This window comes from Elgaria multicarinata, chromosome 21 (genome assembly GCF_023053635.1).
Source record: "Elgaria multicarinata webbii isolate HBS135686 ecotype San Diego chromosome 21, rElgMul1.1.pri, whole genome shotgun sequence".
NCBI lineage: Eukaryota > Metazoa > Chordata > Lepidosauria > Squamata > Anguidae > Elgaria > Elgaria multicarinata.
This window is the reverse complement of record NC_086191.1, coordinates 6423798-6443439: the sequence shown is the minus strand read 5'-3', so window position 1 is coordinate 6443439 and position 19642 is coordinate 6423798. Positions and strand designations below refer to the sequence as shown.

The following is a 19642-nucleotide window of genomic DNA, read 5'->3' as shown; positions in this document are numbered from 1 at the left end:
GACATGGAAGAAAAGCAATCCTCCCTCTGGCACATTCCTGAATGTATAAATAAGGTGGGGTTTGTGAGTTCTCCAAAAAGGCATGTCTAGGTTTGCTGATACAAAGCGATTGCTCAACTAGGCGAGAGAGGCTTTCTCTGTGCAGGGGAAGGAGGGCGTTGGCTGAGCTGGGGAGGGGAGGGGAGGGGTGGGGAGAGGAGAGGAGGGGAGGGGCGAGAACCTCCCTCAACCAGCCGACCCATCGCTCAGAGCGAGCCAAACAAGACACCCACCAACCAGCCAATTTTCAACTCCACGTCGCTCTCCGCAGCTATGGTAAGTTTGAACGCCTGTTGCTTGGCTCGCCACAGGGCACCAGGAACGATGCGCCCGTAATACGCAGGGCAAGAAAACTGTGGGTTTTTTTCCTTCCCCTCCTATACCCATTTCCTCCCCCCATTCCTCCCCCCCCCCCCAAGTATTCCTCCAAGCAAGCAAACAGACCCAACTGCATCTGTTTCCATGGGGTGGAAATGCGGACGGAGAACTGGGAAGGGTTTTGGCAGGAAACCGGGAGACGCCGTGCCAAGGCTGAACTCACTTTCTCCGCCGGGACAGGGGAACGGGCTGGGTAGGAGGCTCAGAAAGTGGAACAGGACCTCCGAAGGAGATGGCCCCATTTTTCCCCCCATGGGCTTGATCCTGAGTTTTGTTCCTGATTCGGACCCGCTGCACGTACACCAACCTTTCGCTGCGAAGCGCATATTAGCATGTGGCATTTCCCAATTTCATGCCTTCCTCCCCTCCCCTGGTGGTTTGCAAATCCCATTGTCCCTGTTGCGCTGGCTGGGGATGGTGGGAATTGTAGTCTGAGAAACCTGAATGAGTGCCAGGTTAGGGGAAAGGCCAGAAGGGTGGATAGATAACGGCCATCCACAGGCCGCCTTGCGCAGCTGCTGTGCGCCTCTCCGCTGCTCCGCAGCACACGGGGAAGTCCACCTCCCTTTCCTGCTGAAATGCGGCACGCACACTCCCCATGTGAGACGTGAGCCTGTCCTGTCCCGGCAGGCTGCAATTGACATGCGGCCCGGAGAAATGCATTCTTGTCTTTATCGCTAGAGTGGTAGTCAAAGAAAACTCCTGGAATTATTCCTGGGCTCGTTCCATCTCGGTTACTCACTTCGGTTTCAAGGGAGGCCCAAGGAAGGGTGTGGCAGCACGAGCCATTTTGACACACCTGTAGCACATACCGTAATGTGCTTGCGCACCTCCATGCGCTGAAGAGTGCAAGGGGTGGTGGAGAACTGTCACAGTCCCATAAATCCTGGGGAAATGTCAGCGTGCAAATGGATTGCAAGCCTAGCCAATGTTCAACAGGTGAACGCTTCTTTGCTCTGGGGGAGCCAGTCAGGAGGAAGATGGTACCTGTTGAACTTCTGCCTGCCACACCACCGTTAAAGGGATCGGATCTCTCCTTGGCAAGGAGAGATAACATCTGACGGTTTAGTAGAGCTGCATGACAGACAAAACTTAAAGAGATACTGCCTGTCCTGTCTCTGCACTGCCTTCCCATAAAAAGCTCCACCAGTGGAATTTCTGCCTAGATGGCTATCCTGCAACGTGCTGACATCTTCAGTTCATTTAGTTTATTTTAGGGGTGACACTCCTGGCTCAGGTTGCCAACCTTTGGAACAGCCTTTGCTCCTGTGCCTTTAGGGCTGGTTTAGGCAGAGAAGGGCAGGTCCGTGAACGGCTTCCCTCGCCCCCCAATTTCCTACGCATCGAACTAATATCAAAAGTGCAAGGAAAGAGACAAGATCTTCTTTTTGTGGTCAGCTAGCCAGCTATTTTTAGCTGGTGCGGAAGTAACTCCCCACGGCAAAGCGATGAATGCACGCAGGTGCAGGCAAGCAAAATAAATGTGGCATTGTCTAACATGGGTCCGTTGATCCATGTCCCGGGTTCCTCTGGGCCCCATGCCTAGGAGTATGGCCGATTTTGCTATGGGGCAGAACCAATTCACGCCACGTCCAATCACCCCACCCTTCCGTTCTGATCCATCAGGGTATTGAGTTACGGAAGTTCAGAGAGGGAGCGGGACGCTGATATCAGTCTGCAGCTAAAAAAGGCTGAATTATTCCCATCGTGTGCATTTCCCCAAGGGAAGAAGAATATAATTGAGGCTAAGGGTGGTGCTAGTCCCTTGGGGCGGGGACTTCCTCTCTGCTTCCCTCCTCCAGTGCCTCTCATCCATGGGGTTGCTGACTTCTTTTCCAGGCAGGCAAACTATGTCCCCACCCTCAATCCCTACCGGGTTTTCTTTAAAACAGGCAAAAAAATCCGTCCACTGCTCGCCAGGGCCATGTTCCACATTCCGAATTTCTGCTCTCACTGTGCCAAGCTGGGGTGGGTGGGAGGAGAATAATTTGGTTTTCTAAGACAGCCTTCTCCAACTTGCTCCCTCCAAACAGTTTGGGCTGCAACTCCCATCAGGTCTGGGGATGATGGGAGTTGTAGTGCAAGCCCGGCAGGCCGGGCGAGGCCAATAGGCAAAGATTCGCTTCGCTCGCGAATGAATCGAAGCGAATCTATACACGACGACGGCTTAGAGCAAAATATATGCTCTTCTTTGTAGCTTGGCTCACTCCAGGCTGTTCAGAAGTGACCGGAGTTGGACCGCAAACATGTACTGGGGGCCATCCAACTCCTCCTCCTCCTTCTCCTCCTCCATCCGACTCTTCCGGGAATGGGGTTCTGTTGACCCTGGGCATTCACCAAGTTTCAGCTTCCTAGCTGAGGTGGAAAGACCCATTGAGACGTGCTCTGAGTCTGGCATGAAAGGTTTCACCCCGCCCTCTCTCTCTCACCTCTCTTTTTCTTCTTGAGGCCTCAGAAAGGCCTCAGGCCACGTGTGAGCCAAACATCCACTTTCTCACCAGCGCGGACAGACCCTGGGATAAATGAGTCAGCCCGGAATGCTGTTCCGGGAGCTGCTCTCTCCCCCTTCCAGATTTTGTTGTTGTTGTTGGAAAGGAGAATGGAGGGTTCCCTTCTTCTCCTTCCACCCCTCCCCTGTTCATCCATTTGGGCCCAAAGAGAGGAGAAAGGGGGGCATTTATTTGCCACACAAACTAGCCTCTCTCTTTCCCTTAGGTGAAGGAGACACACCCAAAGCTCTCCTCCACCCCCCCACCCACCCCCGCCATGAGTTCATCTCTTTGCTGAGAGCAAAGACGCCGTTTCACACAGCGCCTCTTGGCAGGCTGGAGCCACACCGGGCACCGGTCCCAAAAATGATTCATTGCCCAGAACTGTCTGCCGCCCGGAGGCGTCTCCCCCTTTCGCTGCAAAGACACGTTCGGCCACTAGAGGGCGCGATAGGGATGACGAGTCTTTCGATGTCTCTCTCAAAAACAGGGGTGGGGAACAGGCAGCCCTGGAGAGATTACTGGACTCCAACTCCCATCGGCCCCAGCTCAGAGAGGATGGGAGCTGTAGTCTTCATTCTTTTTCACACGGCTTGACGGGTTTAATTTCCGGAAAGATTTTTTCCTGATGTACAGAGAGCCCTGCGATGGGCTATGAAACTCAGCAAATAGGTCTAACCTACTTCGCAGGGGTGTTGTCAGGCCCGGTGCTGCCATAGAGGCAACTCAGGCGGCCGCCTAGAGCGCCAAGCAAACGAGGGCGCCGAACAGCGTACCCGGAAGCTGCTCTCCTAGAGCGGCTTCCGGGTGTGCTGTTCCAAAGCCGCCGCCCCAGCCTCCGCCCAACCCCAGCGTCCTGGCTCCTTCGAAGCCAGGATGCTGGGGTTGGAGGCGAAGGCTTCAGTATGGCGCGCCAGGAAGCCACTTCCAGGCGCGCCGCTTCAAAGCCTCTGCCCTGCCCCCCAACCCCAGCGTCCTGGCTTCAAAGCCGGGAGTGGGCGGTGAGTGGGCGAGCAAGGGGGGAGCCGTAGCGGTGAGCGAGCGAGCGGGGGCGGCGGGCGAGCGATGGGGAGAGCCGGAGCGTGTGAGCAAGGGGGGAGCCGGAGCAGCGAGCAGGCAGGGGTGGCAGGCGAGCGGGCAGGTGGGCGGGCGAGCGGGCGAGCGGGCAGGGGGGAGCAGTGAGTGAGCGAGTGAACGGGTGGGCAGGCAAGTGAGGGGGCGGTGAGTGAGCGAGCGGGGGGCGGCTTCAGAACGCGCCTGCCTAGGGCGCAATATAGTCTGGCACCGGCCCTGGGTGTTGTAAATGTAGGGGAGAGCCTTGTGGGATACAGACCAAGGAGTGTACAGTTCAAGGGTTGGATCTGAACTAAGAGAAGACCCATTGAAACCAATGGGACGTCAGTTATTTGTGGCCCATTGAAATCAATGGAACTTCAGTGAGGGCTTAAGTCCCGTTGCTTCCAATGGGCCACGAGTAACTGAAGTCCCATTGATTTTTAATGTGCCATCACTATCTTGAGTGCCATTGATTTCAGTGGGTTGACTGTAAGTATGACTAAGTCTCGGTCCAAAGACTAAGGGACAAGCTGGGAATGTGTAGGCCTTTTTTCTGTCTAAGCGTGCATAGGATTGCACCCTTGGCGTCGTTTCTTAGCTGCTCTGATGGTCCCTTTGGGAACAGAGAGTAAGGAATTAAAACGAATTGCAGTCGTTAACATCGGTGAGAGCTTTAACGGTGGGGCAGAACAGAAATGTAATAAATAAATAAATAAATAAATGCCTTTTTTTAAATTTATATAACCCACACTCTTGTTGTGATGGCCATCAATTTGGATGGCTTGAAAAGGGGGTTGGATCAATTCCTGGAGGAGAAGGCTACCCATGGCTACCAGCCCTGATGGTTGTGTGCTATCTCCAGTATCCGAGGCAGTAAGCTTGTGTGCACCAGTTGCTGGGGAACATGGGTGGGAGGGTGCTGTTGGACCATGCCCTGCCTCGTTGGTCCCTGGCCAACGGCTGGTTGGCCGCTGTGTGAATAGAGCGCCGGACTAGATGGACCCTTGGTCTGATCCAGCATCAGGGCACTTAAGTTCTTATGTTCTTATGTCCTTTCCCAGTCGTCAAAGTACCCCGTTGGCCCCACGGAAACAGAGCGGTGCATCGAGTCGCTGCTGGCTGTTTTCCAGCGCTACGCCGGGAAGGATGGAAAGCGCACTACCCTCTCCAAACCGGAGTTCCGCACCTTCATGAACACAGAGTTGGCGTCTTTCTCAAAGGTAAGAGGCACACCGTCAAAACATCAGGGAGGGCGGCGGGAACTCACCTAGACTCCACCTTCGAAACCTTCAGAGCTGCGGGAAGCAGCTTCCCCCCCTTCTGGCGAAAGGCAGAACTGTACATTGAGGTATCCACCTAGGCCAGTGGTCTTCAACTGGTCCAGGCCCATCTCGAACTCCCGACCTGCAATGTGAGACTCGCTTCCACCATTTTCTCCATGCCCAACATAGCGGCAACAGCCTTACGGCGACCCGTCTGGGCTGAACTCGTGAGCCACGTATGAGTCGCAAGCCACGGGTTGAAGACCACTGACCTAGTCCTTCAGGTGGGGAACATGTGTGTTGTTGGATGCCAGCTCCCATTATCCTTGGCCATTGGCCATGGTGGCCTTCACTGATGGAAGTTGGAGTCCGACAACATCTGGAGAGCCACATATTCCACGGGGCTGCAGGACCTCAGGTCTGAGGGATAAATCCACACACCCTTGGGATTGGGATCCCAATCTGGCCGCCTGGGGAATCCCAGAAGGCCCCGCCCCCTTCCCTACTCCCACCCTTCCCCCAAACAACCAAAATTTTCTGCATTTCCCTCTGTTCTGAAATGCCTCTCCTTAGGCTTTGTTGCCAGGAGCAAGAGATTCAAGTTAAAATAGTTTGGGAACGTCTTGTGTTTTTGGCCTCACTCCCTTTTCCCAATGGCCTCATCTTCCACTGAAACATGAGCATCTCAAGAGCTTTTCTGAAACAGAATTCGACCCTCAGGTGAAAAGAAGTTCAAGACCCTTGATCGAGACGGTCAAATACTCTAAGGGGCCTAGACTGGTACTACCTACTCATGTTGGCCATTTGACCCTCATGGACAGGAAGCACTATACAAGTCTTCCTGTTCAGGCTGAAGCCTTGCTTGACCAACAAGGTCTTCCCACTTTTGGGACATTTTTCAGCTTCACTCCTTACTTCAGGTTCACTCCTTACCTCTCTCACAAAACTTCAACCCCATGGGGTCATCCCATGAAGCTGACTGGTGGGGGATTCAGGACAGAGAAAAGGGAGGACCTACACACAGCGCACTGGTTAAATTATGGAATTTGCTATGGAGTGATGGCCAGCAATTTGGATGGGAGTTCGATAAATTCATGGAGGCGAAGGCTATCCATGGCTACTAGCCCTGATGGTTATGTGCTACCTCCAGTATCTGCGGTAGTAAGCCTGTGTGCACCAGTTGCTGGGGAACATGGGTGGGAGGGTGCTGTTTCACCATGTCTTGCTTTGTTAGTCCCTGGTCGACAGCTGGTTGGCCTCTGTGTGAACCGAGTGCTGGACTAGATGGACAATGTTCTTATGTTCTTAGAAGCCTCGTGTGGTGCAGAGTGGTAAAGCAGCAGTTTCTGTAGCTGAAACTCTCCCCACGGCCTGAGTTCGATCCCAGCAGAAGCTGGTTTCAGGCAGCCGGCTCGGGTCGACTCAGCCTTCCATGTTTTTGCCTGCTTCATAAAGCCCATCAAGGAGGGAGCCAGTCTAGCTTCCCCGGGAAGAGAGTTCCAGAGCACCGGAGCAGCCACCGAGAAGGCCCTCTCCCATGTTCCCATCAAGCGCACCAGTGAAGATGGTGGGACTAAAAGAAGGGCTTCTCCGGAAGATCTCAAAAGCACGGGCAGGCTCATAAGGGAGAATACGGTCTTTCAGATAACCTGGACCCAAGCCGTATTTATTTATTTATTACATTTCTATCCCGCCTTCTTTCCCTCCAAGGAACCCAAGGCGGTGCACATAATCCTCCTCCTCTCCATTTTATCCTCACAACAACCACCCTGTGAGGTAGGTTGGGCTGAGAGTGTGTGACTGGCCCAAAGTCACCCAGTGGTTTTCCACGGCTGAGTGTGGACTAGAACCCGGATCTCCCGACTCCCAGTCCAACACTTTAGCCGCTATACCACGCCGGCTCTCAATGCACCACACCGGCTCTATGATATCTGTGTATGTGTGTACTCCTGGGGAAATCCATTTTCCCCTTGCTATTGTGGGAATTGCAGGGAACAGAGAACCCTGAGGGGGTGGCAGATGACATCATAGTCCCTGCCCCTGTGAGCCCTGGTTCCGCTACACCGCTGCTAACCCTCCTCAATGCCTTTCAGAGCCAGAAGGACCCAGGCGTCGTCGACCGCATGATGAAGAAACTCGACATGAATTCTGACGGAGAACTGGACTTCGGCGAATTCTTGAACCTCATTGGAGGGCTGGCGCAAGCCTGCCACACCCAAGTCGTGAGCTCCCCCGTCAGTGTCTGCCCCCCAAGACCGTGACAGCGCCCCGAGGGGCTTCGCGATCCAAGACCAACACCTTCCCAAACATTCCAAAACCTAACGCTCAACTTAGGGGCAGAAACCGGCACACAAGGGCAGGTGGCCATCTTGTGGTTGCTTCTTCTCAATAAAAATCCATATGCTGATCCAAAAAGAAGGTCTTCTTTCTGTGTGAACGTCTCTCTCTGGGGCTATTTTGGTTACATAGGGTGACCATATTTGGGAAACCAAAAAAGAGGACCCCTAGTGTGTGTGTGGGGGGGAAGCAACTTTCTGAGTCCTGCAGAAAGTACGTTATTCCCCCGCCACCTTAAAGAACCCGATTGGAGTGGAGGAGGGGAAAGGATTTCATTCTGCACCACCACCATCCACTTCAATGGGGGCCTTTTCTATAATGTCCACGAATGACCCACTTTCCCCTTTAAGACCTCAATTGGAGCTCGGGGTGGGGGAATGATGTGCCTCAAGAAAGCATGTCCCTCCCTCCTGCCATGCTAATGGCAGCCTTAAAGGGGAAGGTGTGTCATTCCAGGACATTATTGAAAATTATAGAAAATCCCCCCTGACACCATGGAAAGAACAAAAACCAGGACAAATCCGGGGAAATCCTGACAGTTGGTCACCCTAGGTTACACCAAGTCTCTCGCAACCTGGTACTAGGAATGTGGAGAAGGGGGATTTGTTCACTTCGTCTTTCAATGCAAACTTCATAAATCTCTAGGCGAACTAAAAGTCGCTTCTCTTTTGAGATTTGCAGTTCCCTGAACTCAACCATGGAGTTATTATTACTATTGTTTGTTTACTTATTTATTTATTTATTTATTGCATATTTATACCGCCCAATAGCTGAAGCTCCCTAGGCGGTTCACAAAAATTAAAACCATTCGAAGTATAAAACAAACAGTATTAAAAACATGATATAAAATAGGATATTTATTTATTTATTTATTTATTTATGACATTCTTATACCGCCCAATAGCTGAAGCTCTCTGGGCGGTTCCCAAAAAATATAATATAAAAGCGCAACCAGCAGAAATACAAAGTTAAAATACAAAGTTAAAACAGACAAGTGAAAATGTAATTTATAGACAGTTAAAATGCTGAGAGAATAAAAAGGTCTTCTTTACCTGGCGTCTGAAAGAATATAGTGTAAGTGCCAGGCGAACGTCTTTAAGGAGCTCATTCCACAGCCAGGGTGCCACAACAGAGAAGGCCCTGCTCCTGGTGGCCAATTATTATTATTATTATTATTATTATTATTATTATTATTATTATTATTATTATTACATATTTATACTGCCCAAGAGCCAAGGTTCTCTGGGCAGTTTACAAATAAAACCATACCATACAAAAATCAAGATTAAACTTTAAAACTTTAAAAATGTCACATGAAACCAGGAAGAGCTTTATTTATTTTATTTATTACATTTTTATACCGCCCAATAGTCGAAGCTCTCCTCTTTCAGGAGGCGGTCGAAGGATATTACATTTTACGCCTCCCGAACTGCACAAGGGAGGGTTTTCCAGAGGGTGGGTGCCGCTACAGAGAAGGCTCTGCTGCTGAGGTTCTTCATGACGACATTCTCCATCCAAAAAAAATGCATACATCCATGCCTAGGTGAGGGCAAATACCATTTACGAATGCATTTTCTGACGGAAATTGCTTGCAAAAAAGAAGAAGAATGAGCATACGTGACAAAGATGCATGCATTAGGAGAAATGGACGGAAGGATGCTGGGAATCGCCCCGCAATTTCAAAAGAGAGCTCGAAATTTGGGACAGGCCGAATTTAGGACTGGCGAAGTCTTCAAGCTGAACCGGAGGTAAGATCGGGAAAAATGAGGAACCAAGAGAAACTGAAATGGGCCAATTTGTGTACCTCTACCTGCTGCACTCCAGATGTGGGGGACTCCATCTCCTATCAACCCCAGGCATGATGTGGAAGCCAACACATCTGGACAAAGGCTGATTTGGATGGCTTTAAAAGGGGGTTGGATAAATTCCTGGACCCGAAGGCTATCCATGGCTGCTAGCCCTGATGGTTGTGTGCTACCTCCAGTATCAGAGACAGTAAGCCTGTGTGAACCAGTTGCTGGGGAACATGGGTGAGAGGGTGCTTTTGCACTCCTGTCCTAATGAGCTTTCCATTGGGACAGCTGGTTGGCGACTGTGAGAACAGAATGCTGGATGAGATGGACCCTTGATATGATCCACTGATGTTGGATCCACTGCAGCTCTTCTGATGTTCAAGGAAAAAAAACTACTACTTACACAATGTGTAATGAATTGATTGGACACACTGGAGGAAGAGGAAGAGCAGAGGAGGAGGCTACTAGTCACAAAGGCTTTATGGAACCTCAACGTTCAGGGTCCATCTTCTTTGGAATACCAGTTGCTGGAAGCCACCGCTGGAGGGCTGTTGCCCCATGCCTTGCTTGGAGGCTACCTAGGGAGATCTGGTTGGCCATTGTAGGATGCAAGGTGCCAAACTGAATGTGCCTCAAGAGACCTAGAAGGAATCTCTTGAAGTTCTTACAATAATGTCCAAGGTCAACCAACCAGAGCCAGGTGCTGGTCAGCATGGGCCGGATTCAAAATAGTGGCTCAGGAGTGTCTCCTACACCTCATCAGCCATACCCTGCGAGAGGGCTTGCGCATGCAATGACCCCAATCCACGAGGGTCACGACAGAGCAGAGATTCTAACCCAGAGGTGGGAGACCCACAGGCCGTGGGCTACGTGTAAACACGCTCCTGGTTGTTTTCGAAGGCCCTGCCTCTTCCCTTGCTGCCAAAATGGCAGCAGTGGCTGAAACAGCGGTGATTCTCCATTGAGAGAAGGCACGCGCCTAGTTCACATGGCGTGGTGTTTCCCAATTTCATGCCTCCCCCCCCCCCGGTGGTTTGCGAATCCCATTGTCCCTGTTGTGCTGGCTGGGGATGGTGGGAATTGTAGTCCGAGAAACCTGAATGAGTGCCAGGTAAGGGAAAAGGCCGGAAGGGTGTTTAGCCTGGAGAAGAGAAGATTGAGGGGAGACATGACAGCACTCTTCAAATACTTAAAAGGTTGTCACACAGAGGAGGGCCAGGTTCTCTTCTCAATCCTCCCAGAGTGCAGGACACAGAATAATGGGCTCAAGTTACAGGAAGCCAGATTCCGGCTGGACATCAGGAAAAACTTCCTGACTGTTAGAGCAGTACGACAATGGAACCAGTGACCTAGGGAGGTGGTGGGCTCTCCCACACTAGAGGCCTTCAAGAGGCAGCTGGACAACCATCTGTCAGGGATGCTTTAAGGATGCTTCTGACTACTGCTCCCATCATCCCCAACTTCTGGACATGTTGATCAGGGCTGATGGGGTTTGTAGTCTACAATGTTTGGACTACAGGTTGGAGAAGGTTATTCTTAATGCCCCGGCTTGACCTACACGCCTTTGGGAGCGGAATGGCTCTTCTGTAGGTCAGCCACTAGGGGGCGATGCTGCATTGCCTACAACTCCACCATCTGGAGATCGGAACCAAAGTTTGGAATAAAAGTTGAGGTTTGAACTCAGCACAGCTGCAAATTCCAAAATACAATTTTGACTCCAAGGTCATCTGATCGAGACCCCACACCTGGGACTCTCCCAGCCCACAGCCCCTGGCCAGAGAATTCTGGAGGTTCTAGTCTGGTGTGGTGGGAGTGAAACTTGCATTCACTAATAAGGCTGTTTTTTGCCTCCTCAGCCACTTTGATAAAACTACAGTGCCCAGGATTCATTGGGGGAAAGCCATGCCAGCTGATTTATTCTACAGCACCAGCAGAGCGGGCCTCCCAGCATTTTAAGCATTTAAGGTGAATCCAAGTTCTGAGTTTGTACTGATTTGACCTGTGACAGAATGAGAAGAGGGTGGCTGTTTGTCAAAAAAAAAAAAAAGTATTTCCCATGTCAGCAAGGCTACAGGGAGCCCAGTTGTTCTCCAATGAGTGAGCCCTGCAGGGTGGGTGTAGGAGCCCAGTGGGTATGCCCACAGTTACCTCAAGCCGGAGGCAGAGTACTGGTGAGAACATGCATGTAGGGTTGGAGAGGCAGAAATATTGTATGACGGGGCAACAGAGGAGTTGGATGGGTCATGAAGCATTGTGGACTGGGCATAGGAGCTCGAAGGGCATACGCCGTCAAAGTTTCCTCAAGCCGGAGGCAAAGTACCATAAGGAGATTAGATGGGTAGGATATTATTTGGTGGGACACCGTTGATGCTGGTAGGGTCATCATTATTATTATTATTATTATTATTATTATTATTATTATTATTATTATTTAAAACATGCTCAATTGTCAGGAAATTCCTGAATCTGTAAAAGACAGCCTGACTTGGCACTGCCCGTCATGTCCGTCTAGAAAAAAACACCATGAGCTAGAAAGAGATGATAACAATAATTAATAATAATAATAATAATAATAATAATAATAATAATAATAGAACCAGTAGCATGCATTCCAAAAGCGTTGACAATGCTAACATAGGCTCCCGTTCAGGTCTGCCTCAGCCTGTCTTGCTCTCCCCGTGACCCCTCTGGGATCACGCAGCCAAGGGGAGGGGGGCGCCACACCTCTCATGTGACCAGGAGTCACGAATCACAGCCTGGCTGCCGTGCATTTTCAGGGCACCTCGAAGAATGGGTCCCTTTCTTCCCAGCTGCTTGCTCTAGCTCCTCTCCAAGACAACTCCCCTTCCCAAGACAGAACCCCGGCAAGACCTGCCGTAATGCTGCCGTGAGACTTAAGCACACAAGCCGTGAGTGCCGAAGTGGGAAAAGGCAGCCCATGAAAAACAGCCCTCTGAGGGGGTCCCCAAATAGCCACCCCTCCTTCCCCACCCCCCTTTCTCCTGGCAGGAGATTATTTAGCAATTTCCCAGCTTTTGCATTAGGTTTTTCTTCTCCCATAAACAGTTGAAACACCTCTCCTAAGGCTGAGTTCCTGGCAGGAAGAGCGTTAAGCTAAAATACGTGGGCAATTTAGCCCCGCCCCTTTTCCCACAGTTCCGCCCACTACTGGGACGTGGCCCCCGAGAGCGGTGTTTGGCCCTCAGGTGGAAAGAGGTTCTGCACCTCCGTGCTAAAGAAAGCTTCTTAATTCTTCGCCTGCCCCCCAAAAGGGCTCCCTGAGTTCAGTATTGCCATTACTGTATCCTGTGTTGGTTTAGTGCGCAAGAATCATAGAATAGTAGAGTTGGAAGGAGCCCATAAGGCCATCAAGTCCAACCCCCTGTTTAGAGACCTCCTTCAGAGTTCTGACCAGTTCTGATTAAAACCTGGAGCAGATTTATCGCCCCACTGACATCGGAGCCACCAGCCTCCACTGGCTGGAAGGGGTTTGGAGAGCATCTAGTCCAACCTCCTGCTCAAAAACATCACTGTGGGAGTAGCCATTGCGACCCCTTTAGGGAATCGGCTCCGTTGTCAAACTCCCCATAGCATCCAGAACTTCCTTCTACTTATCCGTTCATTTATTAATTGCATTTCTACCCCACACTTCAGTTGGAAAAGGCTCCTAGCGTGGCTTACAGTATTGAATCAGTCCCTGCCCTTCCAGGTTTCCAATCTAAAAGACACGGCACAAAAGGAAAAGGAATTGGGAGGGAAGAGGAAAGAATCCAAATTCAAGCACTGTTTCTTAGTTTCGGAGTCCCGACGTTCAACCCAAATCGACCGTCCTATAACTCGAGCCTGTTCGATTTACTCCAAAGCCGTTCCTCGCTGGGCAGGCCAACAGCAGGCCTTTTCGGAGGGTGGCAAACTAGACCCATCCCTGCATCCTGTACCACGTTCCTTCATTGCCTGATAGTTGTGGAACAGCTTTCAAGATGGCGTCGGTTCGTCGTCGATCCCGCTACGGAGGCGCTCCGGCAAAATCCGAAGAGAGCAAGAGTGGCACGTGAACAAGCATCTCTCTTTGTTTGGAAGGGGGAGAGAAAAAATGGCCGGAGGAATCTCATTTTTACCTGGACGGCTTCCAGGTCAACAGGAAGCAGGGAACAATGGCAGGGAGCGATAATAAGGCTTTACGGCAGCCGTTCAGCGGATGCTCAGAAAACTCAGATAGGGAAAGCCCCACGGTGGAAAAGGGGAGGAGGCGACAGGCCCTGCGGGATGATTTTGGAACTCGGGACAGTGAGTTTTGCTGAAAGATCCAGAGCTGGGTTTCCACCACAGAAAAGGAGACGTAAGCCAGGGATGAGTCCAGAGGGCCTCAGGCAAAGGGTTTTTCGTCAGCAGCATGGCACTCTAGGGAGATGAAAACCTCACAGCCCCCTGTTTGGCCTGAGTGTCTGTTGGGGAAAGAGGTCTGTGCTCTTGAGCATGTACAAAGGGCAATTGTTTGCCACGGTGTGGTCATATACCAGCCTTCCTCCCAGGGGTTGCTCTCCAGCTGTTTCAGACTGAAAGCACTGGGCATGTTTAGCCTTGAGAAGGGAAGACTGAGGGGAGACACGATAGCACTCTTCGAGGACTTGAAAGGTTGCCACACAGAGGAGGGCCAGGATCTCTTCTCGATCTTCCCAGAGTGCAGGACACGGAATAACGGGCTCAAGTTACAGGAAGCCAGATTCCTGCTGGACAGCGGGAAAGACTTCCTGGCTGTTAGAGCAGTATGGCAAAACATCAGGAAAAACGTCCTGACAGTTAGAGCAGTACAACAATGGAACCAATGACCGAGGGAGGTGGCGGGCTCTCCCACACTAAGGCCTTCAAGAGGCAGCTGGACAACCATCATGGATGCTTGAAGGTAGATCTCTGCACTGAGCAGGGGGTTGGACTTGGTGGCCTTAGAGGCCCCTTCCAACTCTACTATCATTCTATGACAACAATTGTCAGCATTCCAATTCCCTTGGCTATTGTGACTGGGGCTGATGGAAGTTGAAGTCACAAATATCCACAGGGCACCTGATTGGGGAAGGCTGTTAAATTATTATTATTATTATTATTATTATTATTATTATTATTATTATTATTATTATTTGCATTTGTAGACCACCCCATAGCCAAAGCTCTCTGGGCGGTTCCCATAAGATAAAAACACTTAAAAACAATATACAAAGATTAAAAACCACAAAAACAAGCAAAATTCACATACATTTAAAACCGCTATAACAACTTTAAAAACGAAGAGCCAAAAAAACAGACCCATGGTCTTTCCATATTGCTAAATACCTGGGAGAAGGTTTCACCTTCTTTTTGACAGTTTTCAAAGTTGTTCGAGAGCTGTTGTTTTTAATGTTTCTACGTTGTTTTCAGCTTTCGTTGTACTATTCAGGATTAGAAAAAGGCAGAATTTAAGAAAGCCATAAAGACCGATCTCTTCCGGCAGGCCTACCCAGTTGAATTTAAAGATGCCTTTTTAATAATTTGCTGCTTTTAATAATGTATTAGTTTTAAATGTTTTAATTAGTTATATGTATTTTATGGTGTTTGTATTTGCTCCGCCTCAATCCAGAGGGAGAGGCGGGTAACAAATAAAATTATTATTATTATTATTATTATTATTATTATTATTATTATTATTATTATTATTATTATTGTGACTCATCCATTTATAAATGAAAAGCTATAACATAAATAGATGGAGGCAGTACACCTAGTGCTCAAATTATCCCAGTGCAGTGATTGCATATCCGGCAGTATAAGCTAAAAAAAATTTTTTTTAAAGGTGCTCTGTAAAGCCGGGGTGAAGAGTTGGCACGGTTGGGCATTTGCCGATGGACCATAGCCCAGCAGGGGGTGACTGACAGGGAGTTGGACCCTCCTCTTCCTGCTCATTCACATCCCTCTCGCTCTGGCCTAGACATCGGTGGTGGTGTGAAGGGGAAGCAAAAATTATTTGCTGCCTGCCAAGCAAGGAAGTGGCAGCTGTGATGAGGAAAAGGAGGAGGAGCCAGACCGGTAATGGTTCGGGTGGCCCTATGGAAAAGAGAACCGGGCTCCTTTATCTTTAACAGTTGCATCGAAAAGGGAATTTCAGCAGGGGTCCTTTATAGGCCTGCAGCACCCGGTGACGTTCCCTCTTCATCCCAACAGTTCAAGCTGCAGGAGCCCTGCCCTCTTTAATATCTGGTCACTCTAGCAGAGCTCCTGCTGCTTGAACTGTTGGGATGAAGAGGGAATGTCACCACATGCATTACAAAGGTGAACTGTACGCAAGCCATTAAAGACCTCATAACGAATTTACTGACAGCAGCGAGATTAATGCCATCTCGAAAATGGAAGGGTCAAGGTGATTATCAAATAGAAGAATGGGATAAGGAAGTCTGGGATATTGCTATTAAAGATAAGTTAACGTGTTGTATAAAGAGGATTATTGAATTGAAATGATTTTGAAGAGATAGGGAGATTATTAGTAGGTGGCTACTAAGAGGAGGGCTTTCTCCGCTGTGGCACCCTGGTTGTGGAATGAGCTCCCCAGAGAGGTCCGCCTGGCGCCTACACTGTACTCCTTTCGTCGCCAGCTGAAGACCTTTTTATTCTCTCAGTATTTTAACACTTAATTTTAACTTAAATTTAAATTTTACTGTTTTAACTCTGTATTTTAATTTTATATCAATTTTGCTGCGTGGTTTTTATCCTGGTTGTGCTTTTGATACTGTATTTTGCATTTGTGCTTTTAACCTGTCGGTTGTTTTATGATGGTTTTAATTTTTGTGAACCGCCCACAGAGCTTCGGCGATTGGGCGGTATAAAAACCTAATAAATACATAAATAAATAAATAAATAAATAAATAAATTTGGAGAGTTCGTTTTAATAAAGGGGAAGAGATGTACACCTTCACAAGAGTCATTACAATTTTGGAAAGTCAAATGACGGTCCCGGGGGTGGGGTGGGGTGCACTTGAATGAATGAATGAATGAATGAATAGTTTATTTGTTTGTGGCACAAAGACCATTACAAAATACAAAGTTGCTAACATCGCAACACACAGTATTTACAATATTCATAATCTTTAGGGTACAATCCTTTATTATCCACGGAGACAATCTGTAGATCTTTCTAGGGGTGTTCCGTTTGTCTGCAGCGCCCGCCCTTTGCTATCACACTGGTGACATGCATGTCAAAGTGGGGTGCACTTATTATTCTCATTATTGTTAATATCATTTACTGTTATTATTATTTTCGTTTTTGTGGAAGATTAATTTGATGTCTGTTATACAATGTTAAAATTTAAATAATAAATAAATAAATAAGATAAGATACAGGAGCCCTGCCCTCCTTTCCATAGGGTCACTCTAGTGATGGTAAGAAGGCAGACTCACTTATGGAGAGTGTCCATGGTGGGGGTCTTATAGAGGGATCCCCCAAAACCTGGGGCTAGCACAGGCACCCCAGAAGGAAAGGCTTGAATGGCAGTGAATCCAGCAGGGGAACGCAGGGCTGCGGGATTTTCCCTTTTATGCCACACTCTGGCGCCTGGCCTGATGTACGCCCAGAGCTCAGAAGGGGTAGCAGAGCTGGACTGCCGCCATGCCTCTCCCCACTCCCGAATTTCCCCAATTTTCCAGGGGCTGCCCCTGTTTTCTATCCTTCCCCCCCCATACCATCTCTCCTTATTCCTGGGCCCAGCCCAGTTTATTGCCAAATCCGGTCGGAGAACAGCGGGAACGAAAGGTGACGAATCGGTAATAGTAATTTAAAAATAACTAAATCCATTTCTGAATACTTCCCTTTGAAAACTTCTTGTGGTTTCCTGCTTGTTTTTCTCCTGTCATCCGATCTCGGAAAGATGCAGAAGAACAAGTCGGGGCACTTCTACCTGAGTGCGGTAGGTGGTCCCTGCTGGAGCGTCCCTGTTTAGCGAAGAATGGGATGAATGGGCGAGACTCCCAAGCCTCCGCAAACGAAGCCCGGCTGATAACCGCAGCAAAAATCACAGCCCCGCCTCGCAAGAACGTCGCGCCACGCTCAGCCGAAGTCAGTGAGGGCCAGACACCTGGAGAAGATTAGCCAGCATTCCTGCCAACAAGAAGCATCTCCGGGCTGTTTTGTGTCCTCCTCACCCGGCTTCATGCTTGCCCTGGGTGTGTGGAGGGAAGAGGAGAAAGCCATGCTCTTGAGAATGTGCAAAGTACATTCATTTATCCCTTTATAATCATAAGCCAGAGTTCCTCCAAGAAGTCGCTCTCCAGGTATTTTGGACTACATTTCCCAGCATGCCCGACCGTTGGGCTATGCCAACTTAGGCTGATGTGGGATACTTGGCTCAGCAATACTACAAACAAGAAGGTTCTTGGAATTGTTGTAGATCACAAGCTGAATATGAGCCCACAGTGCGATAGGGCTGCAAGAAAAGCAAATGCTATCTTGGGCTGCATTCATAGAAGTAGAGCTTCCAAATCACGTGAGGTACTTGTTCCTCTCTATTCGGCCCTGGTTAGGCCTCATCTAGAGTATTGCGTCCAGTTCTGGGCTCCACAATTCAAGAAGGACGCAGACAAGCTGGAGCGTGTTCAGAGGAGGGCAACCAGGATGATCAGGGGTCTGGAATCACTACCACAAGATGTAGTCATGGCCGTCAATTTGGAGGGCTTGAAAAGGGGGTGGGATCAATTCCTGGAGGAGAAGGCTATCCATGGCTACTAGCCCTGATGGTTGTGTGCTACCTCCAGTATCCGAGGCAGTAAGCCTGTGTGCCCCAGTTGCTGGGGAACATGGACGGGAGGGTGCTGTTGCACCCTGGACTGCTCAACAGCTGGTTGGCCACTGTGTGAACAGAGTGCTGGACTAGATGGACCCTCGGTTTGATCCAGCAGGGCACTTCTGATGTGGTGATGGGTTTGTTTTTCTCGTTCTGTCCCTGACTGGTGGAAGAGAGCCTCCCCTCCGACAAAAAATGTTTGAGCGGGGCGTATGCAAGCAACGGCAGCCAAGAACAACATCCAGGGCGGTGCTCTCCTGCCGGTGGAATTCAAGTGCACTCAGGAGGGGAGAAAAAGGTGGAGCTGGGATTATCTATTCAGATGGGAAGAGAAACACCACAGCAGCAGGCTCAGTGGGTGTAGAAGGTCGCAGGTTCAAGGACGGCTATCTCCACTTTAGAAGCCATTGGGGAGCGCTGATCGGAGATCTCCATGTTTGAAGCCTCGGATGGCCGAAGCCAAACTCTCAGGGACAAGGGACATTCTAGTGGTAGGCGGGGCTAGGCAATAGTGGGCGTGGCCAAAGGCAGCAGTGGGCGGGGCAAAATACTAGCACCATTTAGCTCGACGCTCTTGCTGCCGTGAACGAAGCCTTAAGAGGCGCATTTCAACCATTTAGGATGGGGTGGACGGGTGTGCAAAAGCCGAGAAACCACAACGTGTTTTTAAAGCGGGGGCCTTGTGCATGCGATAGGGATAAATGCCAAGTTCTCCACCTAGGAAATAGAAACCAAATGCACAGTTACAAGATGGGGGATACTTGGCTCAGCAATACTACAAGCGAGAAGGATCTTGGAATTGTTGTAGATCGCAAGCTGAATATGAGCCAACAGTGCGATATGGCTGCAAGAAAGGCAAATGCTATTTGGGGCTGCATTAATAGAAGTATAGCTTCCAAATTGCGTGAGGTGCTGGTTCCTCTCTATTCGGCCCTGGTTAGGCCTCATCTAGAGTATTGCGTCCAGTTCTGGGCTCCACAATTCAAGAAGGACGCAGACAAGCTGGAGCGTGTTCAGAGGAGGGCAACCAGGATGATCAGGGGTCTGGAAACAAAGCCCCATGAGGAGAGACTGAAAGAACTGGGCAGGTTTAGCCTGGAGAAGAGAAGATTGAGGGGAGACATGAGAGCACTCTTCAAATACTTCAAAGGTTGTCACACAGAGGAGGGCCAGGATCTCTTCTCGATCCTCCCAGAGTGCAGGACACAGAAAAACAGACTCAAGTTACAGGAAGCCAGATTCCGGTTGGACATCAGGAAAAACTTCCTGACTGTTAGAGCAGTGCGACAATGGAATCAGTTACCTAGGGAGGTTGTGGGCTCTCCCACACTAGAGGCCCTCAAGAGGCAGCTGGACAACCATCTGTCAGGGATGCTTTAGGGTGGATTCCTGCATTGAGCAGGGGGTTGGACTCGATGGCCTTGTAGGCTTCTGCTATTCTATGATTCTATGATTGTGGCGGCATATTCCCATTTTAAATATTGTTA

General features: G+C 49.6%; 1 protein-coding gene across 1 annotated transcript; it reads left to right on the top strand.

Moving 5' to 3' along the window:
- The first annotated feature begins 228 nt into the window (after positions 1-228).
- Positions 229-7642, top strand: S100A11 (S100 calcium binding protein A11). The gene is made up of 3 exons (XM_063145761.1): positions 229-315; positions 5024-5182; positions 7318-7642. Exons 1-3 carry the CDS (start codon positions 313-315, stop codon positions 7483-7485), a joined length of 330 nt encoding a protein of 109 aa, XP_063001831.1. The 5' UTR covers positions 229-312; the 3' UTR covers positions 7486-7642.
- Positions 7643-19642: the final 12000 nt, after the last annotated feature.

What these genes read in the sequence shown, in the direction of transcription:
- S100A11 (XM_063145761.1), top strand. An exon ending in AGTTGGCGTCTTTCTCAAAG is followed by an intron (nt 5,183 to 7,317) that starts GTAAGAGGCACA and finishes AATGCCTTTCAG; the next exon opens with AGCCAGAAGGACCCAGGCGT.